The 27,562-nt window shown below is 37.5% G+C and overlaps 1 protein-coding gene across 1 annotated transcript in view; it reads left to right on the top strand.

The window, feature by feature from the left end:
• Window positions 1–27,562, top strand: part of TIM (triosephosphate isomerase) — a 353,432-nt gene that overhangs the window by 37,952 nt on the left and 287,918 nt on the right. Inside the window, exon 2 of the mRNA XM_089404394.1 lies at window positions 10,718–10,744. Within this exon, the coding sequence (XP_089260520.1) occupies window positions 10,718–10,744 (27 nt within the window). The remainder of the gene's footprint in view (window positions 1–10,717; window positions 10,745–27,562) is intronic.

The raw sequence follows: 27,562 nt of genomic DNA on the forward strand, positions 1-27,562 counted from the left end.
CTCCATGTGTATTTCCCATTGATTGGAGGGTTGTCGATTGGTTTGTGCTGCTCCATTATTTCTTAAAGGGATTCTCTTGACGGATCTATATGATAGTTCCCTCCAATTTTTTCTTCAGTGTTCTTTATCAAATTTAGATCCCCTCCATGAATTAGTTTCTCGTTTTGTCTTTCTGCTAGTTCTTCTTTTGTTGAATTCTAGCAGTGGTCTTTTTCTCTGTAGTGATTTGGAGAGTATACATTCATGAAGCTATACAGTTCTTTTGTGTTGAGATTTCTCAAATCTGTTCTGATCCAATGTTTGCTGATTTTTTGGTTTATTAATTCCGATTTTCTTTTTTCCCATAAAGTACATATTCCTTTTGATGCTCCTGTTGCCTCTAGCATTGTTCCATCATAATTTCTTAATTTTTGAATCAATTTTCTATTTTCTTGACTGCTTGTTTTGGTTTCTTGGATCATGTAGATGTCTGGTTTTTCTTTGGTTAGAATATCTCTCGTTGCATTGGCTTTGAAAGGGGTGCCAAGGCTGCGACATTTCCATGGGACCACTATCATTATTTAATATTGTGCTAGTGGGGACCTCCCTTTCCTCTTTGCTGACTTTTTTCATTGTTTCCTATATTTTTTCCCAGGAAGGATTCCATTGGTTGTTGAGTTCCTAATGCCATTTCTCTAGCCGTTGCCTCGTCTCTTATTTCCTTGTTGGATTTTCTTCCCACTTTTTTTGCTGATCCAAAATTTGGGGATTTTCTTTAGCTTGATTTCTTGTTAATATGCGGTCCACTGAGGGAGGGGGTAGGGGGGAAAGAGGAATAGAGGAAGAGGGTATGGGGGCAAGGGAGTTGAGGCTATATATTGGAGATCTAGGAGAAGGTGGATCATTTGGGTCTTCCAAGGGCCTAAAGGGATTCACATGTGTGAAGTGGGGAGATAACCTTCAATGATGGCTGGGAGGTGGTTTTATTTGGTTCTTAAGGCTAGGAGGAAATTGATATTGGCTGCTTATTGGTGGATTTTTTCCTTTTTACTTGTTCCCAAGTGTTTTCTTGTTCTTCGACATTTTCATTCTCTTTTTTCAAGACATCTATTAGCAAAATGACCATACTCATGACATACCTTGCATTTGAGTGGTAGCTGATCATAGTCCAACTGTTGTATATGCGTCCATTGATCTACCTTGATCTTCATTGCCTCTGGAAGTCTTTTCCCAAGATCTACTTCCACACATATTCTAGCACATGCATGCATGTTATCCTTTGGTGCACATCTGTCTATATACTTGCCCATTGCATTTCCTATAACTTTGACCAATTCGTCTTCCCAACAACGTAGAGGAAGATGAGGGAGTTTGACCCAGACTGGGATTGTGCTTGGCACGTCTATTTTTGGATCGAAATCTGGCATCTACTGATTTAGATATAATACTCTGGAATCCATGAAGTATAAGACATTTTTGAAGATCAGGTTTCTATCTTCCTTTGATTTGAAGAGAAAGGTGTAGTATCCCCTTCCACAAAATCGTATTGCTATTTTCCCTTGAATGGTTGCATTCCAGTTTCTTTCAACCCATTTTAGTACTGATTTGGGAGACGACCATATCCCCGTAAACTGTCCAACTAGTCTGTGTTTTGCCAAAGAAAGAGCTGCTCTTCGAGGAAGAGCAGGTGGGAGAGAGATCTTTGGTATATCCTCAAGCTTCTTTACAAATTTGTTGATTGTTGGCTTGTTCCTTGGAGCTCCATTCGCAGTAATGAGGGACGCGAATGCTTCTTCGTTTTTTTCATTTCCTTGATGCCTGATTGAGAGGGGGTCACCCTCCTCAAAGGGGTGCATGGTCATAGAAAACTCAGTAGCAAGAGGCTACTGAGAGAGGCCTGCGAAAACAGGGAGGCGGCTAGGTCTACACAGCTCTCAGATAGACTCGTGCGATAAGACACTTTTTTTTTAATAATAATTATTATTATTATTAGAAATTTGTGTTTAAAGGGTCGTTAGTAGCATTGTACGAAATTGGTCCATGCGGTGTATAAAGGTTGGCTTGGTACCAAATTGGCCTTTTCCGATCTATGACAATAGTTTAGATCAGTTTTCCCTCGAAAACAATCTGTTGGTTGATTCAGTTTAGCATGGTTTGGTTCTTATAACACTGATCTAAACAACGAGTCTTGAAGCTATTACATCAAAGCTCATCATGTCACTTTTTAGAATTGAACTTGGGTGGGGAGGATCTTAATCACTCCTCCCAACCACCTGAGATAAACCCAATTGATACCCTAATCAATAATCGATCTTAATCTCTTTCATTTAAAAATTAAAGCTAGATCTTATGTATCTCTACTTCATTGTGTTCCCCACGCGTTGTAATTAGGCGACCACATCATTAGTTAAGTGAGATATTGATACATTAAGCTAACTAGCTTGATTACTACATCATGTGAGGCTCACAACAAAGTCTATTACATGAGGCATGCAACAAAGCTAGTGTTATCCTCATACTTACATAAACAATCAGTAAGTCTAGATTGAATCACAAGTATTCACAAAATAATGAAATTATTAATCATGAAAGTAGACTTACTCTAGATAGTCTACGTATGACCAAAGATGAGGATAATGAGAGAAGTTAGGGATGGAGATACGGTTCGGTTGTAAATAAACAATTCTTAAGGGTTTTTTTTTGGAATATATTTGAACCCTACTCTAGACCTCTCTATGTAGTTGTTTTGCTAAACATTTCAACAACCTTAAGGATTAAATGCTTCAAAATGTTCTTGCTACCTTGTAATGCATTCATATTTACTCATCAATAGACTAATTGAAATACCAATTTATTAAAATAAAAGTGGGTCACAAATGAAACACCATCAGTGCTAAAGCTAAAACCTCAAGTTGGTTACACACCAGAATGTGCCCATTAACTTGGTATATTAACTCCTTAGGCAAATGTATAACACAAAAGTTCTCATAGTACCTTGAAAAGAACATATTCAAATGTCCCTAGTGTTGAAGAAAAGTGTAACTAGGTTCGTTATTTGTTAAAGTAATTTTTATCTTTGTACTTTTCAAGAAAAAAAAAAGAAATACTATTTTTGTAAATTATATTAGTGAGTTTCATGCTCATTCCATAGGTCTAGGAAAGTCAAAGAGTCAAAATCATGTTAAAGAGCTCTTCTTGAGCGTATTTGTAAATGTATATGAAGCTACATGTCTAGAACAACCCTCCAAAACCAACACAATCCTCTTGAAGACAAGCAAACAGAACAATGAAAAAATCTGTCACGTCGGCCAACAAAATAATCTAAATTGAAGTCATGTCGGCTAACTAAGGAGACAACGGATAACTTGGTTATGTCGGCTCATTATGGAGGCATGACCACTATATATACCCACCTAGGGTCACCGCAACTAAGATGAACAAAAACTCGCACTTATCTCTGAAGCAATTCGTTTGGGTATAGGAATTTCGGAAGTTTGATATGTTTCGTATGGATCCGCATTACAGGTGGAAGACTACTTTGTTGCTTTGATGACAATTACGATAATCTCTCCACATAGTCTCGACATACTTGTAACGAAAAGATATAATTGCAACACATCTCTGTCAAGGCATCATATAGCTGTAATAAGAGAACTTTGATGATCGAACAAATACATACTCTGTCTCATCACAATCATAATTGAATATAGTCATAACGAATCTCAGTACAATTGTGATACGCATTGTCACGGTTTGGATGAAAGCCATGATCTCAAAGTGCAGAGATGATTTCAACAAAGAAATAGTGAAGGTCTCATGAAAAATGTGACAATAAAGGATGCAACAGTGATGAAGCTCGGGTGGGGACAGAGTATATAATCTCGAATAGATGGAAAGGATCAATGAAGCACTCATTGTCTCAGCGTAAGTTATAATCTTAGTTTTGATGCTAAATTACAAGAGTAAGTCCCAGGTTCCTTACGATTGTGATCTCAGTGAAACAAAATATTGTTGAAGAAGACAATCTCTCTATACACAATCCATTTACTATTTCTGTCTATGTTATTCGTTGGCAAGTTCGGGCTCCACATCACAGTGCCTTTCTACGTACTTCGTATGTGCAATGCTCATAGGTACAATGTCATAGCGATATACTTTTCACAATTTAGAATCTTGTCTATAAACATAGCATGATGCTTGATGCTTGGATTAGAGTATGAATTTGCTAATGATGAATGTAATAAGGTCCACTTGTAGGATGACAGTGTCACGAGCATGTCAATAATGTGTTCAAATATAGGATTCGAAATTACCAAGAAGATGAATTAGGAATCAAGATGATCTCAAGATCATAAAGCAGTTTCGATGACGACAAGATCAAAAATGTCATGCTGCTAGAAGGTCTCCAAAGAAGTCTTGGTAAAAGGATACTAGCAGTTCATGATGGGCAGCTCAAGCAAAAGAAGCATCAAGGTGAAGATCTCCTCTTCACATGCCAAGTAAGCATCTCTCATGTTTAATCAATTCTTGATTTAATGACTTCGGTTTTGACGGGAATGGAAATGCTAGAGGATAGTCATAATCCTCATGACAAGGTCCTTGCATAAAATAAGGATGATAGTTATGGTCCTCATAGATGAGTGAAGTCATTGAACAAGGTATCCTTTGAATTCATAAAGGTAGACATTAGAAAAGTTGGTAGAGGAACCATGAACATTATGTGAAAATTCACGTCACCAAATAGGATGGAAGCCAATGGTAAGAGGGAGTAGAATTCATTGAATTAGTCTCTCTATAAGTTTACTTTTGGGCTCCTAGATATTGCGTAGAATGTATATATTATAGATATGATATGACATCATGGAAATATTAGAAACATGATCTCGTGACATCATCACGAGGGTGACTAGAATCTCAGGTATAAGTAAGATACCTGAGTCATCAACTTTGGGTTTTGATGAAAGAAGGCAAGTTGTAGGCAACAACTTTGCAGAACTCCAACACTTAAAAGAAGGCTCATCATGCAATAAAAGTGAAACATCTGCTAGATAGGGATCTTTACGATCCTCAAGATTATCTGATGGAATCTTCACTAGAAGATTCACTAATCCAGGGATAAAGTAAGTGTTTCTATAGTAACTCCAACTTGTGGGGTTCATGAATAATGATATGATGATGTAAGAGCAGTTCAAGGGGTTGAAAATCTTTCAATCAAGGAAGCTGTTGAAAGAAGCCTAGACAACCTAAAGGGAAAATGAGGTATGTGTACTTGTATTTAATTTTTATAATGTCACGTCGTATGGTTGCAAATCAATAACTCTATCTTAAGAAGCATGATCAAAGGAAAATGATCTCCTCCTCTGAAAGGATGCGAATGTTGAAATTTGATGACTAAAAGTTTCCTGCAACCCCAACCTTGTTTAAATTTCACCTTATCACTCCCATTCACTTAAATGCCCTTTCCCATAAACATACATTCAACATATAGAACTCTGGAAATGAAATTTTCAGATTAAAACACATGGGACTGTCAACACATGCTGAAAATAAATATGGACATAAACAGACCATCAACACATAAAAATACACAGATTTTTGGTCATCTTAGACCCAGGGAAAACCCTGCAGTCTTCTCTGGGGAAAGCCTGTTAGAGAGCTCTTCAAATTTATTTATCTTTCAAGTTCAGGAAAAATACATTTGCAGACAAACAAAACAACAAAATACAACTTATCTCTTCAGCCCAAAATTGCTTGAAAACCGTGCCCAATTTGCCTCGATTTCTGTGCCCACTTGAAGCTGAAAATATGTATTGTATGAATACGGACTGTACTGTACAGACTCCATACATACTGTACTGTATGGATTCCATACAGACTGTACAGATTTCCATACCACTGTACGGAATATACATATTTTTCATTTTTTTCTTCTCAAAAACTTCTCTCGAATGACATGCAGCTCACAACGTTAAATGCTGTTCGTACTGCACCTTATGCTGTCTTCTATGCCTTGAGTTCTTTGCCCAATTTTGCCTAGAAATCACTCCTTCAGCGTGCTACAACAAATTTTTCCATCAGAACTTTTCTCCAACTCTCAGCCTCCTTTCTCCAATCTGCTCATGAAGAATGAATGTGGTCTCTCTTTTCTTTTCCCCCTTTTGTTTCCCTAAATGACTTTTGGGCAACCCTAAAATGTAATGGCTCAAATTTATTTAGATCAAGGGATGAGAATACATGTGCATTTAATTCTGACTTCCTATTTTTTAACTCACCCATTAAATAAAGTAACCACATTGTGCTTTGTCTAAAGTCACTTTGCACTTTATAATTTAACATTGACTTTACCACTTATAAAGTCACTTTCACTTTATAAAGTCACACTTAGGAAAATAATTATTTTGGACACTTTTCCCTAGGTAGAGACTAACCCATGGGAAACCAGTTGTCCAAGGTACATAAAAAATCAACAACGAAAAGACAGAAGTCACGCCAGATGAAATGAACATAATATGTCCTCATAAGAATTATGAGGTAGTTGACTACAATTACATTACTCTGATTAGAAAACCCCTGGGAATGGAATGTGTGAGGAAGAGATCGTAAGATATGCAACCCTGATAAAGACAATCAACATCCTAGGACCAAGAAGAGTTGACTAGGAAATCTCCTGTAAAGATACGAAGAGTCTGATGGAATTCTGGAAAAGATAGAGACCCTTGACATATATATATATATATATATATATATATATTGGGAAATGAGTCAACATGTATGCAGGATGCTGACAGAAATGATGTCATGATAGAAAGCCATCTCAAAAGGTATGATTTGATATATTGTTATGCCTTGATTGCTTGAATAATGTTTGGATGAGTTCATGCAAGGCTATTGGAACAAGAGTTGTAAGTGTAAGGACAACTAGCATTCATGTGGTGGATGGAAATTCCTGAAAGAAGCATTAAGAGAAAGAAGTAGCCACATGGAGAAGGTTCCAGATATGTACCAAGAAGGCCACTTCCCATGAAGAAAGGAATGACATGACAAACTAAGGAGGAAAGTGATCAATGGTTGTTGCTCTACAAGAAAGAAGCTCAACTAACTTTCATGACATCAAGGAGAGAAGTTGGTCAAGCAGCTGAAGGACCCACGAAGAAGAAGTTGCTAATGTATAGAAGAGTCCCTATCTAAGAGGAAGCTCCGACAGGTTCCCGATCAAGAGGGAGCTTGAATTAGATCACCCTTGATTACAAAGGAGTGACAATTGTGTTTTTCTATTTCACGTGTCATGCACGTGACCAGGACTAACAACTGTAAGTCTAGGTGAAGGCCATGGATGGAATTGAAGGCACATGATAGACACAACATTCTTGTCTTCACCTGAGAATAAAGATTGGAGGGTTGGGTAATCATCTGGCATCTAATATTCTTTGAGGATGTGTAGGTCATCCAAGAGAAGAGTAGGCAAGAGGACCGATATTCTTTAAGGGCTGGGAACCCAAGATAAGAATAGTCCTACAAGGTCATACTCAGTGAACACCCTGGTGGGTATGTACCTTGAGAGACAATGATGAAGGTGTCTATCAATCATTGGTCTCGCTAGCATTGTAGCTCATGGTCTCGTGGAGAGATGGAGCTGTTAGTCAAGGCCTTGCATTGTGACAATGCTGGTTGATATGATGCTATACAGATGGGATTACCAAGTACTGTTGTAAATATCTCCCTAGTTAAGAGGGAGTGTTGAAGAAAAGTGTAACTCGGTTCGGTATTTGTCAAAGTAATTTTGATCTTTGTACTTGTCAAGAAGAAAAAGAAATATTATTTTTGTAAATTATATGAATGAGTTTCCAGGAAAGTCAAAGAGTCAAAATCATGTTAAAGAGCTCTTCTTGATCATATTTGTTAATGTATATGAAGCTACCTAGTGTCTAGAACAACCATCCAAGACCAGCACAATCCTCTTGAAGACAAGCAAATGTCAGCCAGCAAAATAATGTAAATTGAAGTCATGTCGGCTAGCTAAAGAGACACAACAGTTCACTTGGTTATGTCGGCTAGCTAAAGAGACACAATAGATCACTTGGTTATGTCGGCTCATCATGGAGGCATGACCACTATATATACCCACCTAGGGTCAATGCAAATGGTTGTTGCTCTACAAGAAAGAAGCTCAACTAACTTTCATGACATCAAGGAGAGAAGTTGGTCAAGCAGCTGAAGGACCCATGAAGAAGAAGTTGCTAATGTATAGAAGAGTCCCTATCTAAGAGGAAGCTCCGACAGGTTCCTGACCAAGAGGAAGCTTGAATTAGATCACCCCTGATTACAAAGGAGTGACAATTGTGTTTTTCTATTTCATGTGTCATGCATGTGACCAGGACTAACAACCGTAAGTCTAGGTGAAGGCCATGGATGGAATTGAAGGCACATGATAGACACAACATTCTTGTCTTCACCTGAGAAGAAAGATTGGAGTGTTGGGTAATCATCTGGCATCTAATATTCTTTGAGGATGTGTAGGTCATCCAAGATAAGAGTAGGCAAGAGGACCGATATTCTTTAAGGGCTGGGAACCCAAGATAAGAATAGTCCTAGAAGGTCATACTCAGTGAACACCCTGGTGGGTATGTACCTTGAGAGACAATGATGAAGGTGTCTATAAATCATTGGTCTCGCTAGCAGTGTAGCTCATGGTCTTGTGGAGAGATGGAGCTGTTAGTCAAGGCCTTGCATTGTGACAATGCTGGTTGATATGATGCTATACAGATGGGATTACCAAGTACTGTTGTAAATATCTCCCTAGTTAAGAGGGAGTGTTGAAGAAAAGTGTAACTCGGTTCGGTATTTGTCAAAGTAATTTTGATCTTTGTACTTGTCAAGAAAAAAAAGAAATATTATTTTTGTAAATTATATGAATGAGTTTCTAGGAAAGTCAAAGAGTCAAAATCATGTTAAAGAGCTCTTCTTGATCATATTTGTAAATGTATATGAAGCTACCTAGTGTCTAGAACAGCCATCCAAGACCAGCACAATCCTCTTGAAGACAAGCAAATGTCGGCCAGCAAAATAATATAAATTGAAGTCATGTCGGGTAGCTAAAGGGACACAACAGATCACTTGGTTATGTCGGCTAGCTAAAGAGACACAACAGGTCACTTGGTTATGTCGGCTCATTATGGAGGCATGACCACTATATATACCCACCTAGGGTCAACGCAAATAAGATGAACAGAAACTTGCACTTCTCTCTGAAGCAATTCGTTTGGGTATAGGAATTTTGGAAGTCTGATACAGGGCAATGTTTTGTATGGATCCACATTACAGGAGGAAGACACCTCTGTTGCTTTGATGACAATTACAGTGAAGTATCTCGGCATACCTCTGAAGTTTCGGATGAAAACACAGTTAAGAAAGATATCTGAAGCTTTTTGGGTGGCACAATAACTTAGAATTTTGAGTGAGTAAAGTAATCATGTGTTTCTCGGATGGTCATCATGTACTATAGCAGTTCCACAGAGATGGCAGTTGTGGCACATTGATAAGTATGATCTCAATGCAAGAAAAGCACAGTCATAGTCTCAATGAAAAGAAGAAGAGGGATCGTGGTGATCATTGTTATGAAAAGGATCTAAATAATCCTACAGTGATACTCTGTCTCGAGATGCAATAGCAGTCAAGATCTTGGTGGTGCAGACACAGTGTTGATCTCGGAAAAGGTGCAGTGATAATGATGATCTCAGCAGTATGAAGAAGAGGATTGGTGTCTTGCTTTTGGAGTGGCTCAGTCAGTCAAGGGTCATGGTCTTGGTGTTCGTCAATTGGAATCTCTATAAGAAGAATTGTGTGCGGGTTTTCCTCTCCAAGAGGGAGAGGTTTTGGCCCTGGCAGAATGACAACATCTTGTGTTCTTGTCTCTTTGTTATGATAGCTATTCAATGATCTAAAGAATACACACTAATGTTAAAGAATATGCTAACAAGTTAAACATTAATAGTTATCATGTAAAAGAAGAATCTCATTAATCTGGTGCCCCAGATTCTTCAACACCTAGACTCAAGAGTAAACATAAGTTTGAAAACATCAAGCATTTGGAGGGAGACTAGCACCAGATGCAAATAATCATGGTCCTTGGCCAACCCACACACCTCTCCCTCTTGAAATCGCAAGTGAAAACATGGGGAACTTATTGTTAGAGGAGTGCCAACCCAATGTCTTGCCATCTCTTGAACACAAGGAAATGTGCCTGTCGTTGTAGTATTAATACTTCAATACTGAAATGCAATGTATGAAGGTCACATTATGTTAAGTCACTTAAACAGAAGTATTACTAGTTATGAATGATTAGGTAAGGCAGGCATGATTAACTACCTCATGAATAAATATATAAGAAGATCTTGTTAATTGTATGCAATGACTCTATTTACAATAAATTTTATATTCCACAAACATTTAGGAATGATAGAAAATAACTATTCCCTAAGGCAACTACTTCAGTTGGAAAATGATACTATTTTATGATTTTCCAAAAAATGTATGTTATTTCTAATTTAAGTTACCTGATGTTCATTCAGGAATGAGAATGTGTACTTTTATTCTTGATACCTGATTTGCTCAAATGACTACCTTTTAGGCAGGGTTGTATATGGGATAGAGCATGCTTCTTAATTTTTATTGTTGTTTTTGAAGTTTCTTGCAAAAATGACTTTTACATTGATATGCTGTTATTCCTTTGAAATGGCAGTTCTTCGTTGGGGGCAACTGGAAATGTGTAAGTATCTTCTCATATCTCCTATACCTCTTTACATTTTCAGTTTTATAATCATAGTTTGTGTCTAATCTGTGTATTAATGCTTATGGCAGAGCCAAGATGATAACTTTAGGTACTTGAGCATGTGGCCTTTCCTTTGCTGTCTACTGTTGTCTATGGTCATTTTTGCAAGAGTTGTTCATTATAGTAGCCATGTCCTTGTTCGCAAACTTAGATTCAATTTATTTACAAGTTCGCATTGTAATTTATAAATACGATGCATTTGTTTTATTTCATGTATTTCTTTGAGCATTAAATAATTCTTCTGTTAAGATCTTGTATGCAATAAAATCCTATGAAAAAGGGGATCCAATTTGTTTATAAACCTATATATATATATATATATATATATATCTATATCTTGAAGAGAAATCATGAGCTATTTGTTAATGTAAGGAGGGCATTGTTGTACTCTAATCGTTAATCTTTCTCTGTCTTGATGCAAGTCATTTTTATCATTTCTAATCCAGAATAGTAGACCGACTGTTATATATAATTTTATCCCACTATTTCTTTCTGCTGATAACTTATGATTGTTCTGTTGAATCAACACAATAAAATCCAGATATTAGGCATCTCTTGATTAAAGCATTTGAGCTGTTATTACCCAAATATGTATTGGAAACCTGCATGAAACTTTTATACAGCCATTCCTGTCACAGTTGAAAGTCTCTACGTTTGGACTGATGTTTTCCAGTGTCTAGGGGGGTGTCCGTAGATGATGTATTCTATTATCCACTTAAAGATTCCTGTATAAGACTTCAATTTGATTAGCATACAACACAGTTTCTGTTTTCACTTGCCAATAAGTAACCAAAGGGGAAGTAGTTCTTGAGAATGAAATTTATAATGGTTGAAATTAGATTTCTGAGAGTAATAGTAGCAATGGAATTGAAGATGTGAGATGAATGTGTGCGTTGAGTGAAATAATTCAAACAAATTCACTTCAATACACGGTCACACTGCAAAAAGAATTCTTCAATGGCCCCCAATACATTCAAAGAGTTAGAATCAAACATAATCGAACGAAAACACAAATTACCCAAGAAGTTGGTTGCACGCTAATGAGTGCTGAGTGACAGGCTGCCGTGAGTTCTTATGCTTGCGCTGGAGGTATTGGTCTAAGAGACTAGAACGTAGAAAGTTGAGATCTCCATTGCTACCAAATCATCTAAGAAAAATTGTCCAAGCCTTGTACTTGTGCTCCAATATGCATATATGAAAGAAACATTTCTTCTCTCAAACTAGTTGATCCAATGGCAAGGAAAAGTTTGAAAGCCCAAAAGCTTTTGTAAGTAAATCCATCTTGCTTTTCCTCTAGCTTTACTCATGAAAACTTTTAGTGTAAATTGTATTAAAATTTAATTATTTCACAAATTATGACTTCAAAGTCATAATCCTTGAAAATTTACCCAGATAGATGCTTTAGATACACGCCAAGTGTCACGTCAATTCAGAAGCCATTGACAAAGATGCTACAACTCCTCACTTTTCCATGCAAAGGAAGCTCTGACCACCCCTCAGTTGCTAGCTAGGAACCACAACCAATACATGCACCTCCCAAATATATAAACTTGATAATTATATACATGCCTAAAAATGAAGTCTTCCCCCAAAAAACAAAAAAGCACAGAAGTACAATTTTTGGCCAAATGACATAATGGGCCATAATAGCAAAAAGAGAAAAAGCAAAAAACACAAAAGCAGAGGAAAAAGTGCCATTCCAGTTGTGAGTGAAAAAAGTCCCATTGGACTTGCTTTTTCACTAGGATCAAGAAGTCGTCAAATCTGATGTCTGGGCCCCTGATGGTCCAGACTCCAAATATCGAAAAAGCAGAACTGCCAAAATACTAGTTTCCCGGAAACTGACAAAACTGTATATATAAGTTCCTCTGAACAACTGTTATGCCATAAAGCGTCTGGAAATAGACCAGTGTGACTAAGTCTCACTAGACCTTAACACTTCAGTAGCAAGAAGTACTACTGGGGTTAGCAGGACCTAGACCTGTTAGCTCCTTCCGAAGTCATAAATAAAGTGGAGATTATTGATGCTCAGCTATTTTTATTTGTCATGAATTTTCTGTATTTCTTCTAGAAAGCTTCAATTCTCTTTTGTATTTAACCTTTCTTATTCTTATTTTATAGCATGATGATTCCTTTCTTGACAAGTACGAGGAACTCTTTCAAAGGGATGTTGTAGTTGTTGATTGACACCTGAAAGTTGTATACTCTACAAAACTTAAAAGGTGCTTGATTTTCACCGATAGGTCTGGCTAGAAGAAGAGTGGAAAACACTGATGGATGGAGGGGCAGGACTCTAATGTAGGGAGTTGAGGTTTAATAACAACCAATGTCCAAATTTAATTTAGAATTTCCAATTTACATTGATATTCAAAATAATCACTAGTTTAATTTCCATTTGTAGCTGCTGTCACAAACGGAAACCTTTCATTAATGTGTTTGACTAACAATGGTGATCAAAGCATTAATTATAGGCTCTTGAATTTTCAACAAAGGCAATGTGATTTGCACTAAATTTGGGATGACAGCATGGAATATACCATTGAAAATAATCACAGCCATTACTGACGCATGTAAAGTTTAAATATTAGTCAAGGTCACCTAAAATGTAGAGGTTATCAGTGGAATTAGCATGCCTGAAGTTAATCTTATCACGTGATTGCATTGAAGATAATCTTATTGGAGAATTATTAGTATGTTACATTCATATAAACATCTCTGCACAGTACGTGATTTTATCTTATTTCTTTTATTGTATTCCCTTTATGCATAAAACTGCTTGGCAATGGTTATTGTATTGCTCACCATGCCCGCATCTGTATGCATGAAATATGTGACATCAACCCAAGAATATTACTATCAGAGCATCACAGGCAAGTACAAAGCAGAAAAGAGAAGAGAGAGAACGTACTTGACTTGGTTGTTTCATGTTCTACTGTCTGAATTCATGATCATAGGCGGGAGGCATAATTTGAATATATTATGTAACACCATTCACCTCACACTTGAGGTATCCCAGACCCAGACCTTTTGAATATTCAGCCTTAAGGCTGATTTAAAATATAAATTACAACAGCAAACAATGGACAATATTTCAACTCATTTCAGCCTGATTCCACTAGGCAATTTAAGAGTAAGGATACCGAACATATGCCAATTTCAGCCCTTAGGGTGCACTTTTCCAAGCATAAACTAGATCTGAGATCACTTTAATTACTGCAGATTTATCACAGTAAATATGTTCTATTAACTTCAGGACGTTTGTAAAATCATTCAACAATTTCACCCCTTCATATGGCAAATCAACATGAACAATAAGTTCTGGAAATTACTCAATCAAGAAGAGAATGAAAGCTGAAAATCAATTTTGCAGTTACAAAAGTATTGGACAGCTGAAAACTTTGTATATATGTATAAGCATGAAGTGCATGTTCACACCACAACTTTATTACAGAGCTGGAAAATCTTTAAAAATTTCCAAAATCCCAGCCAGGGAAATCACAAAAACCCAAGCACAACCAGCAAAGATCTAGAGTTTTTCAGACTATTGAGTTTAGAGGTCATTCAGAGCCTAATTATGTATTTTTTTGATGATATGTTTACATGGTACATGCATGAGTGGACTTTGCATATTTTATCTCTAATGGTTTGAAATCTTATACATATATATATATATTAAAATTTTAATGTATTTTTTAGTAAACCAAGTCGCTGAAATCAGATCGGTCCAAGTCATTCTGAGTTTGAGTTGACCATCGACTGATTCTGAGATTTAAAACATTGACAGCAGCACTAAATTTACCCAGATTTTACCATCAATTTTAAAGAATGCTAAGAAGCTTCTGATGTAATGAAATTAAGAAAAGAAAGCAAGAAAAGCTTATACGTTGGTTGAAAGTAAAGTTGTCTTGACTCATTTTAGGGTTCACATACTTCTCCCAATAATCTATAAAGTGAAAAAAATTCTCATTCTGAAGGATAAAAAGTTCAAATCAGTAGCCGGGGATGAAATAGAGCAAGGAGGCCATCAAAGATTGAAGATCTGCATCATAACCACTTTTTCTACACAAGCAAACAATTATTGTTCTTCTTTCCTCCAAAATTCTATTTTTCCTCTGCATACTCAAGAGGAAGATTATAATAATTGTATTATCCCAGATGCTAGATTGGCTCATGGAAGAGACTTAGGTACCCCCTGACATCCTATGTATGTCATTTGGAAGAGTTTTATGAGGGAATGTTGTAGAACTAGTGGTGGATTAATGCCCTTATAGAATTCTAACTCGGTTTTCAAGGAAAGTGGGAGAATGGAGTTGAACCAATCCCCCATTGCCGTTTCCTTCCTTACTAGTAACATTTTTGATGGTAGTGGGTAGTCGGTAAAACCCTAGATTGTGAGCTAAATTAGTGCAACCACTGGTTCCCATTTTTTTTACTTGTTAGAATGGAATATTTTTTTGTGTAAATCAAGTTCTAGCTTTGTTCCACCAATGAAATAAAATAAAAAGTTAAAGACATTGCTATTGCAATTATTATGTTGGTTTGCTATATATGGGAATTTTCTATACTTGTTGGACCAATAATAACAAAATCTAGCACCTTAGTGCAAAGCCTTCCACAAGGTGCTAAGACTGGTGGAACATGAAAGTATCACCATTGTCCCCTAGGCAACAACTTCCCTCTTTTTAGTGAAGGACAATTCATATTGAAGGGAGGCTTCCCTAGTAGCTTCTAAGGTTCTTAAGGCAAGAGGAAATCAAGTCTCTCAAAATATCACCACCGAGATAGGATATTCAAGGCAAGGATAAGGTGGTTAATAAATGCAATTTCTAGATTTTGAATGAATGAGAATCTAAGTCGATTTTAAAGGCTTAGCAACTCAATCTTGGTCAAAAGAGGATCGCCATCCACTATAGAAAGAATAAAAAACTATGGTTGTTGCAAAACTTGCATGAAAGATGGTAAATGTGCAATGAGAAAATTATAACGACAACAAATCAAACAACCCTTGAATGAGTAATTATTAATGAAATCAAGGCTTAATCAATGGATTAAAACTAACCAAAGCCGAAAATTGAGATGCATATGACAACCCTAAATAACAAGACGTCTAGCCCTAATAGAACTGTAAATGAAGTCAACAAAAGAAAATATGGTCATACAATTGATTCTAGGTTGTTTAGATGCACAAATACCCAAAACGTTTAGCTTATTTGTGGCTGAAAATCTATGTAAGGCTGTTGTAAACCCTAATTCAACCCTAAAACTTATAAATAAAGGTTTAATATTAGACTTTGTGATTGAATGTTGGGAGAAGACGAGTGCCTACTTATGTTTTGGGGGCATATGGGTTCAACTGAGGTCAACCTTGGGAGAAAGTAAGTGAATCAAGAGTGAAAGTTGTGAATCCAAGGTGATAACTAGTTCTATCCATTACTAACCCTAGAGAATTCACCTAGTATCTTACAAAATCTAAGAAATTCAAGGGAAGTTTCTCCACTAGAAATATTCCTAGGGTTTTTAAGAAGATTTATCTAAGAAGAAACCAAGAGAATGCACCCTCTTCATTAAAAAAGTTCAATTACACTTAATATTCATTCATGAACAAATACAACGAGATTTAGAGAGACTACCTACTAAGAAATCATTTGCTTCCATAAACCATAGCCATGAAAATCCATGAAAGTTGCAAGATCATCTATAATACTATATCTCTAGTAGAAGGTCATCCTTCCATAGCCTTTTTAGAAAAAAAGAAAGTCGACAATTAATGATATATCTCGGCAAGTAGCAATGATTTACGAGTGAGGAGTGGTCTGTTATTTATATGACAAATCGAGCAACTCCTCATCCCCTAAAATGTTGCGTTTTGGTAGCTGTGGTTGGTATTCAAAAGGAAGAAACTTAAAATTTGAATTTTTGAATTTAATTTGCCTCTAAAAGGTCGTGTCGGCCCCAAAGTACAGGTCAGGCCAACATAAGGAGACGTGCCCTTGAGCATCTCATGATCACTATTTATTTTACTAGACCTCCTCATTTAGAGATCAATTTGGATAATCACAAGATCATCTATTGTTTTGTTCACATGTGCAAAGAAGTTGAGGAAATAGACAAAGATTTACAAGGATGATATTTTTCTGTGGTAGCCGAATTTACCTTGCATTTAAGTTGCGTTGACCTATGTTGACTGAACCTTCTTCTAGGTAGTTGACCACAAGTTACCAAATTTTAGAGGACTTGCAGGAGGCCGAAATTCGGCCCTGTTGACTGAAGTTGATCGAATTTCAGATGAGTTGAGCTACTGGAGGTCGAAATTCGACCAATTTCACCAAATTTTAGCAGAGTTACAGGAGGCTAAAATTCGTCCCTGTTGACCAGAGTTCACCGAATTTCAGAGTAGATGCATGAGGCCGAAATTCAGCCCTGTTGATGAGAGTTGATTGCATTTCTGAGGTAGTCGCTGGAAGGTCGAAAATTTGGTCTATTTGGCTAAGTTTGACTTATTGATTTTGTGGTTTGTTTGACCTAATTCGACTTATGAATATCAAATTGTAACTCTGTTGAACTGAGGAAATTCTCCTAGACAAGATTGTTGGGTGCCCTCCCGAGTTTGGGTTTCCTAGGTGAAACTTTATCTCTTTGCGTTCTTGGTTGTCTCTTTATGATGATACTGTCATTATTGCACTAATGTTGAGATTTTAAATGTATAATTGCCCAATGATGTATATGACATAAGTGAATTTGGTTAAAGAAATAATTGGATGAAATTGTCAGAGTAGAAGATCATGAAAAATCAATGTAAAAGCCCAAAAAACAAAAAAATATTCTTTTATCTCTTAGAAACCTTAGAGATGAGGCAAGTACACAAAATATCCATGATATAAGAGTTGATTGGTCTCAAGTTATCCAACTTGAAGATGCAAATAGATTACAAAGATATATAAACAGATGACACGCCTTGTCGGCAATAAGCTTTGAGGACAAAGCTTTTGAAGAGGAAGACAATGTTATGAATAAAATATAGACAAATAATATAGATAATAATAAATAGTATCAATGATTAATTTAATAGTAATTAGTTATGAAGAGGCATGTCTCTAAGGGACATGGCCATTCATGAAAGAGCACTTGCCTAGGTATATAAGTAGACCCTTATTTTTAACAATCATCATCTCACTTGTATTCAAATATTCTTATATAATATATTATATGTCCCATTATGGACATTCTTATATACTTGATATTCTGTTACATATACGAAGTTTGTTCATTACATTGGTATTAGATTGCTTACGAACTTTGTTTGTTACAGATGAGGCAAGTACACATAAGATATCCATGATACAAGAGGGGATAGGTGTCAATTTCTCCAACAATGCCTCATAAATGAAGAATAACAATCAAAATATCAAGCTATCCCTCATAAGTGCGTGCGACACGGACATAGGCGAGGCATAAATGCTCTCCAAAGTAAGTGACTCACTCCAAGTCGTGTGTAAGGGGTCCAAAAGGTGAATCGTTGCCTTCTAGGGTTGGAACATTTCGTCATCCAAAATTAATAACATACCCCCAGAGGTGTGATGTCATAATCAAAGGTGTCCAAAAATCATGAAGGACTTCTATATCCATCTTTAGGGTACAATATCCATCATCAAAAGGTGCAACATCTTATCATAAGGGTGCCACATCACCTCCAATATGGGCTAGGACATATCAAGAAGGTGCCATGTCATTACAAGGTCCAACATGTTGAAAAATGTGTAACAAGGTGTGGTATTCATAAATATGAAATGTACTTTTGATTCTTGTATATTGTAAAATGAAAGAAAAATTATTATTATTATTTTTGGAGCACGTGTTTCATGCTGAAGGTCTTTTATTTTATAGATCAAGCCCCCATTGTGTGCTTCTAGGGTTTGTCTTAGGTCATGAAGTCAAAAGAGTCATTGTCATATGTTAATGACCCCTTCGGGCACATGCTAACTGTATTATTTATGTATTTAAAAGTGTCAGTATACCCTCCAAGACCAAGTCGGCCTAGAAGTTAAGAAGTCAACCTATTTTGAGGAACCACGTCAACCTTAGAAGCCTATAGAAAGGAGGCTACTTGACCTCCTTTGGACACACGTTCAATTGTCATCATCTAAGCGAAAAATAAGCGTAAGAAGGCTAGCGAAGGAAGAGAAGGACGAAGGAAGAAGTGTTTTGGGCTATTTCTCTCTCACACGTGCGAAGAAGGAAGGCTTGGGTTTGACTGCTTCAAAGTCGTTGTTGGAAGAAGAAACTAATAGGTCACCTTCTAGGAAGGCCTTGGAAGGCTAAATTTCACTCATACGTGTGGAAGCAGTAGCAATTGCAGGGGCTGAAAATTTCAGACTTACAGTGGAGCTCAAATTCTGAAGTTGGGGGTTGAAGTTGTGTTGTTGGAAGATATTTGACTGCGTTTGACGTGGACAAAGGAAGGAAATCATTAGGAAGGTTAGACTTGGTCTTGGAAGGGTATTGGTCTTGGTCTATGTTAGTTTTTGTAGCAATTGGAGGTGCTCGAGTTTCGTAACTTTGTGGAGAGGCTAAAACACACGAGATCTCCAAAACCCAGATATCGTTTATGGAAATTCCACCTAGAGATGGCTCAATTAGATTATTAGCCGATTTTTAAGTATTTCCTAAGTCTAAACCTAGGGAATATGGTTAATTAATCAGTATTAATTGTAATAAGGTGAGAATTCTCTAGAAACTCACATGGATCTACAAAATATTAATTTTGGCCCTTGATTAAGCTCTAATCTTAGCCATTGGTGCTCCAATAGAGGATTATAAGAAGAAGTTGATGGGTAGATGGAAAATATACTTGTGGGGTTCTATTTCTTTGGCAGTTCGATTTCCAGAGAGCTGCAGCAGTTGCCGAAAATCCAGAGAAGGACGTAGAAAAGTGAGGGGCAAAGATAGTGAAGTCGGAGGAACAGGTTGTCTCTGCACTTCCAACATTTGCCATCCTTTTTCCTTTCAACACTAGTTTATTGTTTTCCTTCATTTCACATTGGTGGTGGAACGTACTTGCTAGTGTTCTCTGACGATGGTTTACTTGGCTTCCCCTTGGAATAGTTGTTAGTTCTCTCGTCACTGGCATATGGTGCCTTATGGAGTTTATATTTCCGCTCAATAATTATGGCTGCGTGTCTGGCCTCCTCAATGGTTTTGGGTTTATGCAATTTTAATTCTTTGCGAATTTAGTCTTTAAGGCCACAACGATACATTTTTAACAACTCTTTATCTGAGAACCCTCTCTGCCTTACTGCTAATACTTCCCATTCGTGAGTGTATTCACTCACTACTCCTTTTTGTTTCAGGTGAACGAATCTCTTGTAGACATCATCCTCCTCGTCATGAAACCTTTTTAGCAGGGCATTTTTAAAGTTTTTCCAATTGAACGAGCAACCCATACATTTAGATGACCACCACAAAAACCAATCGTATGCTTCTGCTTCTAAGTAGTTGGATGTAGTCATGACTCTTTCTTGCTCATCGAGTGGAGGGTTTGCTAAAAAAATGGCGTCCATCTTATTTACCCATACGACGACGCCCTTATAGTTCTTACCATCATACTTAGGTAATTCATTTTTGATATTAAGATGGTTCAATTCAGAAGATTTAGTATAATATTGGCTTCCTTCGAAGTGAGTTTGTGGTATTCACTGCTTCTCATGCCTCAAGAACTCATGCTCTGGAGAAGTCTCACCTTCCGGAGTCTTGGGACTCTGTGTAGCTGAAGGTGGATCAGTCCCTCCGAAACGCTGGCTCATCAAGTTTTTTAAGAAAGAGATATCATTGGCCATTTGGTCTTGCTTACTAATTGACTTCTCGATGTTATCCAGGCGTTTATTTAACTTGTTGATGTCCTCTTGAATTTTTTTCATATCGTCATTGTTATTGCTTGCCATTTTGTTTCGTTTTTCTTGAAGATCCTATTTTTTTTTGTTATATATATATTAAATAATAATAATATTTATATAATTATAAAATATATATATATATATTATATGATTATAATTTATACTATATACTTATAATTATAGTTTTAAATTGTCAATGGATCAGTGTATGACCGAACGACGAGAACCACGACCGTTGACCGTAATTGGGATTTATAGGATGATTCTCCCATCGCCCTGGACTCACACGCGCAGACAACGGATTTTCCACGGTGGGTGGTTGCTCCACGCATAACCTGTAGATGTCACCTATGCTGTTTCTCCACACCGATTTAAATGCGTAGACATTGGGTTGTTCCATGGTTGTCGACTGTTCCACGCCTACCTGCCAATCTCCTCCACAACGGCTGGGAACTGCACGACTCTTCCGAGAGCAACAACAATGCAACAACAAAACGATAGAGCAGGCCGAGGATGGGAGGCCCGTAGGGCCTGATGGCCAGCAAGACGTCGGGGGTGTCACCAGACGAATTATGGCTCTAATACCACTGTTAGAAATATAAATTTCTAAATTGCCGATTCACTGTTGGCACTACACACAAGTTTCTAAATGTAATATATTTTATTAATTAATAATATTCGAATGATGAATATAAGGCTGAGGCGGTGCTCCTTTAATAGGAGTTGATTGGCCATGCCTAATTAGAGAGACATGCCCCTTGGGACTAATGTCTTTTCGTTTAACTCATTAATTGTTAATTAATTGATTATTATTAATCATTTATTTTTTAGATAATATTTTAATAATTTTTATGAATTTAAATTCATAACATTGTAGTGAACATAAACCGAGCTTTCTTCTCGGTCTAAATTTAACCTGTTCCTTTTAACACTCTGGATGAAAGAATAAGAACTCCAACACCTCTCTGTAGAAGAAGTGTTTACCACTTGTGATAGCGCTGGCTGTGCCAAAGTTTGTAGAAGTGGAGTAGCACCTCCATGCATGTGCCACCACTCAAGAGACGAAAATTTCTCTCGATCTCTAATTGCATACATGCTCCCAAATGGACGAGTGCGAAGTGTATAGTTGCTCAAATGTTTTTGTACCATGGCAACCTCCTCCTCATCAGGGGCTAATTTATTCAATGCTTTCATATAACCATATAGAACCTCTGGATCTTGGTGTGGTTTTTCCTGCTCCCCCCAGGTGCTGGTGTTGAAAGCCAAGATGGATGATAGTATTTAGGTGTTAGAACATATGCCAAGGCAGGTAATTGAACGTTTAGCATATCACATCGTTTTTCCACCTCTGCACTAATATAATTACACAAGGTGATATATCTAGTCCCAACAATGTCTTTAATTTGTCCCAACATGCTATCCATATGATCATACACCTCCCCAATTATTGGTCGATTTGAATCTACAAACTTGACCATGTAATAAATTGGGTGGGCGAATTGCAAAACATATTTAATATGTGACCAAAAGTAACTGTCAAGAATAGTGTCCTTGGCTAAAATAGCACTATCTCTATCAGTGTTAATTTCCTACCATGGTTTAGAGGTCACTTTATTAGTTAAAGCTTGTCTCACCTTCACTAGTCGCTTAAAGGTGAGGTAATAACTTTTAAATCTTGTTTTTGCAAGTTTAAGCAACTACAACTTGGAGTAATAGCCATAAAAGTAGTTTACCCTTGTATGCCTTGTGATAAATTTAAGGAGTTACTTCCCTCTCTTGTAAAGCTCATTAATCCATGCACACTCTTGATAATATCATGCACTAAAAGGTTCAATGTGTTCACCAAGCACCTGGACCAAAAGATGTGTGGACGAGTACACTCAATAAATTTTCCTGCCGCCTTACTATTTGTTGTGTTATCAATGTTCACATGAACCACATTATTAGGACCACCATCTTTGATTGATTGCAATAGGAGATCTGCAATGTTTTGGGCAGTTGCACTGATGGAAGAGTCATGAGATGTAACAAATACTGCACCACTAGTAGAAACACCAAGAACATTTATCAAATGTTGGTTTCTAACATTTGTCCACCCATTTGATACAATGGATACCCCACAATCCACCCTCTCATTTGTAAAACGTGTTAGAGCTCTCTGAACCTTTGCTTTTTTTATAATAATACTATTCTAGCTTTATAATAGTTTCGGCTCTTGTACCCTTTTGGGGCTTCATTGATGGCCTTAACCATATCATGCCAATAGGGAGAGTGAAGCACATTGAATGGTACACCGCAAGCACAAAGAAACTAGACTATCTTTCCATGCACATCATCCCTCCCAACAACATTAAGGAAATCCCATATTGTTCTCCTACTTCTAGAGGTTGCAGAAGTACCATGAGGAGATGCGCTATCAAGTCTAGAGGTTGCACTTGATTTAGAATGAGTTTTTTGTTTCTTTTTTTTTTGTTGTGCAATCTCCTCTATTTGGAAAATTGCTATCCCCATGACACCCTTTGTGATATCACTGTCCAAAACCCCACAAAGATGCCTCCTCACACAGGTATATGAAACACTGTATGGTTTTCTTCCATGACAACCGTGACAACCATTAGGGCTCAAAAACTTGTAGCTTCCACCACCTTTTCCCCCTTCAAGTTTGGTCACCTAATTCCACAAGGTTGTCAATGCAACTTTCCCCTCTACCATTTCAGTGTTCTCATTATTCCATTCCTCTTCATCATACATTGTGTCACTCATATGGGGACCACTATTCTCTTGTTCTTCTTCCCTTCTATTCCTACTCCCCCTTGCCATCATGAAAAGCAAAAGTGGAATGATACATAGAAGCCAAAAGAACACCATTTTGGAATATGAATATAGGTGGACAACCTGCAATGAAATGAGAAAGAAGAAAGAATGGGAAAGAGTGGAAAATATAACAACAATGACATAAAAATGAGGGAGTTTGGGGTTTGCACTTACCTCTTTAGCTCTTGTAGATGGAAGCCTTTCTTTACTCCTCGAAGCTCCTCCTTCACTTCCTCTTCTCCACTCTTCTCCAAGCTCTCCAAAAATACAAGAGTGACGAAATGAGAGGGGGGAATGAGCTTTATCCCCATCTATCATTTCCCTAACTCAACCTAAACCCACCCTCAACTCAAGTTATTTTTTTTCTTGGGTCGGCTGCTCAAAATCGCTTGTCGGGCATCGGATCTACTTCGGATCCGTGCTTGATCTGCTGCAGATCCGAGGTGGATCCGATGCTAGATTTGCGGTCCGGAAATCCGGAACTGCGGATCGGGCCGAAAATGGCTCCGAAATTCCAGGAACCGTTATTTTTAGCCCGATCCGCGGCCACGGGTCCGTATTGGACACGGATCTCGGTTTAGATCTGGGGGGGGGGGGCATTTTCTGCAACACTGCTAAATACATTGTCAAGAGGAAAAACTTCTTACTTCGTTCAGCTTGGTGACAAGAACTATCTTGTGAGAGGAATTGGATCATCCTCGCTAGAACTGGAGAATGGAGAAAATATTCATCTCAACAACATCCTATTTGTTCCAAGTTTTCATAAGAATGTACTTTCCATTTCATGTCTAGAAGACAAGGGAGATAGAATTGCTTTCATAGATGGAAAGGTTGTAGTATGGGATAAACACTCGAGTATCGAAAATGCATGGATGATTGGAGTTCGTGAAGGAAGACTCTACATATTATTGACTCCCCTCGCTCAAGCTTTGGTTCACGTTGAAGTTAGCCCATGTGAACTTTGGCATAGAAGGTTTGGTTACCTTCACTAGAAAATTCTTACAACTTTAAATTCAATGGTGAATGGCATCCCCGAACTCAAAGAGGATCATGAAGGAGTTTGCAAGGGATGCACATTGGTTGAAAATTCCTAGAGACTATTTGGAAGCAGTGGAAAAGAAATTCTGGATCTCATTCCGATATCTGTGGTCCCATGTCTCCAAAGTCTCTTGGAGGTCATCTATATTATATAACATTCATTGGTGACCATTCAAGGAAAACTTGGGTTTATTTGATGAAATCCACAGATGAAGTATTCGTCAAATTTCAAGACTTCAAAGCTGAACTGGAGAACCTTACAGAAAGGAGAATAAAGATAATAAGGTATGATAAAGATTGGGCTTCACAAAGAGTTTTGCTGATCTGAATCTCTATATCAAGGTTGTGAAGAATGAGATTGTAATCATTTATCGATATGTGGATATTCTTCTCTTGACAGGTGTGGAAGGTCGAATCCGAGAGTGCAAAAAGCAACTAGCAATTAAATTCGACATGAAGGATCTAAGGCAGATGCACTACTATTTTGGATTGAAATTTTGGCAAGGACCTGACGAGATTTATGTAGGTCAAGGAAAGTATGTGATCGAGATGCCGGAGAGGTTTGACATGATGGATTGCAAACATATGAGTACCCCCATGATCATAAACTTGAAGAGGCTAAGAAGTTATGAATCGAACCTTGTGGATCCGACCAGGCATAAACAATTGATTGTCTCTCTGATGTACTTGGTGAATACCCGATCAGACATTTGTTTTGCGGTAAATGTTCTCAGTCAGTTCCAAGTTGAGTCGAAACATGATCATTTGATAACAACCAAACATGTACAAAGATATTTGCAAGGAACAATCCACCACTGATTGAAATATGATAAGAGGAATGGTGTCCACTTGATTGACACTTCAGATTCCCATTGTGGAGGCAATGAGCAGGATCGACGAAGCACTACAAGAGGATGTTTTAGTTTGGCATCCTCCATATGAGAAGAAAGGAAGAATCAATTGCTTTGAATAGTGCTAAGGCTGAGTATATTGTAGCCTGTGAAGTAAGCACAAAAGCTGTCTGGTTGAGGAAGTTGTTGTCTGACTTGTTTGAAGGACCAATGGACCCTACAGTGGTACATTGTGATAACACCAACTGTATAAGGTTGTCTGGAGACCTAATGTTACATGAAAAGTTAAAGCATATAAATAACAAGTATCACTACATTCAAAGCTGGTTCAGGATAATGTGTTGCAGCTATGATATATCTCCACTAATGAGCAGGTGGTTGATATATTGTCAAAATCTTGTTAATATATGTCAAAATATTGTCATATGTTGAATCCCCCACTGGGCACATTGAAACTTGTAAAAAGACTAATTTTTGTATTAAAAGTGTTAGAATACGCTCCAAGACCAAGTCGGCATGGCCACTAAAAGGTTGGCCTATTTTGAGGAGCCACATCCACTTTAGAAGCCTATATAAAGGAGGGAACTTGACCTCCTTTGAACACACATTCACTTCTCATCATCTAAGCGAAGGAGAAGCAAAAGAAGGCTAAAGAAGGAACATAAGAACGAAGGAAGAAGTGTTTCGGGCTATTTCTCTCTCACATGTGTGAATAAGGAAGGCTAAGGTTTCAGTGCTTCAAGGTTGGAATACTCAAGTTGTTGGAAGAAGAGTCTAATAGGTCACCTTTTAGCCCTAGACAAGGAAGCAAGTCAAGCGAAGTTGCTGGGAGGCCTTCTAAATTTTGCTCAAGCATGTGGAAGTAGTAGCAGTTGTAGGGGCCGAAAATTCCACACCTACAGTGGAGGTTTGAATTCTGACGTTGAGGGTCGAAGTTGTGGTATTGGAAGAGATTTGACTGGGTTTGACTTGGACAGAGGAAGCACATCATTAGGAAGGTCGAACTTGATCTTGGAAGGGTATTGGTCTTGGTCTAGAGGTCTTGGAATTCGTCAATTGAAGAATCTAAATAAGAGAAGAGATTTACGGGTTTTCCTCTTAGGTGGAGAGGTTTTGGCCTTGGCTTGCAACTTATATCTTGTGTTCTTGTGTACTATTGTTCTTCTTGTTTTGGTAGTTATTTTCTGATAAGAACAAACATAATAATAAGAGAATAAGCTAATAAGTAAGAAAAAGTAAAAAGAAATCTCAAGCATTATCAGGAAAATAGAAATCATCCTAACTACTACCCTATAGATTTCTCACCACAACATCCTCAAATATGTATAGAACATCACATTAAGTGTGGAAAAAGACATTATCAATGTCCTCCTAGAGGACCGTGTTTAAGTATCATAATAAGGGTGTGGGGGTGCTTGAAGCATTCAAGTGTGACCATTTGGCATGTGTACAAGAGTCAACGTAACATAAAAGGTGAGTCATGTCCAATGTAAAATCCCTTGGGTAGATCACATTAGGTATCTTCAAACTTCACACTACCCTATGACTTTGTGCAATTGGCAAGTTTACGTATGGGAGGATCATCATGAACCCTATTAGTTGTGCCAATAACAATATTGAGGATCATCATAAAACCTTATAAGGTAGTGGTAGCAAATATTGAGGATAGATATCCCAGCATATTCTCATTAGGATGTTTGGATCACCTAATGAACCTTTTGACACATGATATTATTAGAATGAAAGACCATGATTACAAATATATTGGTGCTTTGTATAAGAGAGGGAAGAAGGGGATCAAATTTATTACGAGTCATACGATGGCCTACTTCTTTTTTCGTAATCACTCCAAGTTGGATTTTTTTTGCTAGTTTGTCTCTGACTTGTGAAACTAGGCTATTGTCTAGTGAAATGCGACCTAGTGGCACCTTAGCCATCAAATCACTCAGTGAAGTCACATGGGCTAGGCCATATCGACTCTCGGCATGGGGTTTTTTGGTGTCTTCTAGCAACCGCTATGAGTTTCAAACCATGGTTACCATACAAATTGAAACCCTTGAAAGCTAATTGCGCTAGTAGGATTCTAGAGTTACTAAAGATTGCAAATACTAGATTTGCTAGCTATTACATCACCTTCAGGCACGTTCTAAAGTGAAGAGAGG

The sequence above is a fragment of the Pinus tabuliformis genome, chromosome 2_2 (assembly GCF_031772625.1).
Source record: "Pinus tabuliformis cultivar Carrire ecotype Pingquan chromosome 2_2, CPIR1, whole genome shotgun sequence".
In the NCBI taxonomy this organism is placed as follows: Eukaryota; Viridiplantae; Streptophyta; class Pinopsida; order Pinales; family Pinaceae; genus Pinus; species Pinus tabuliformis.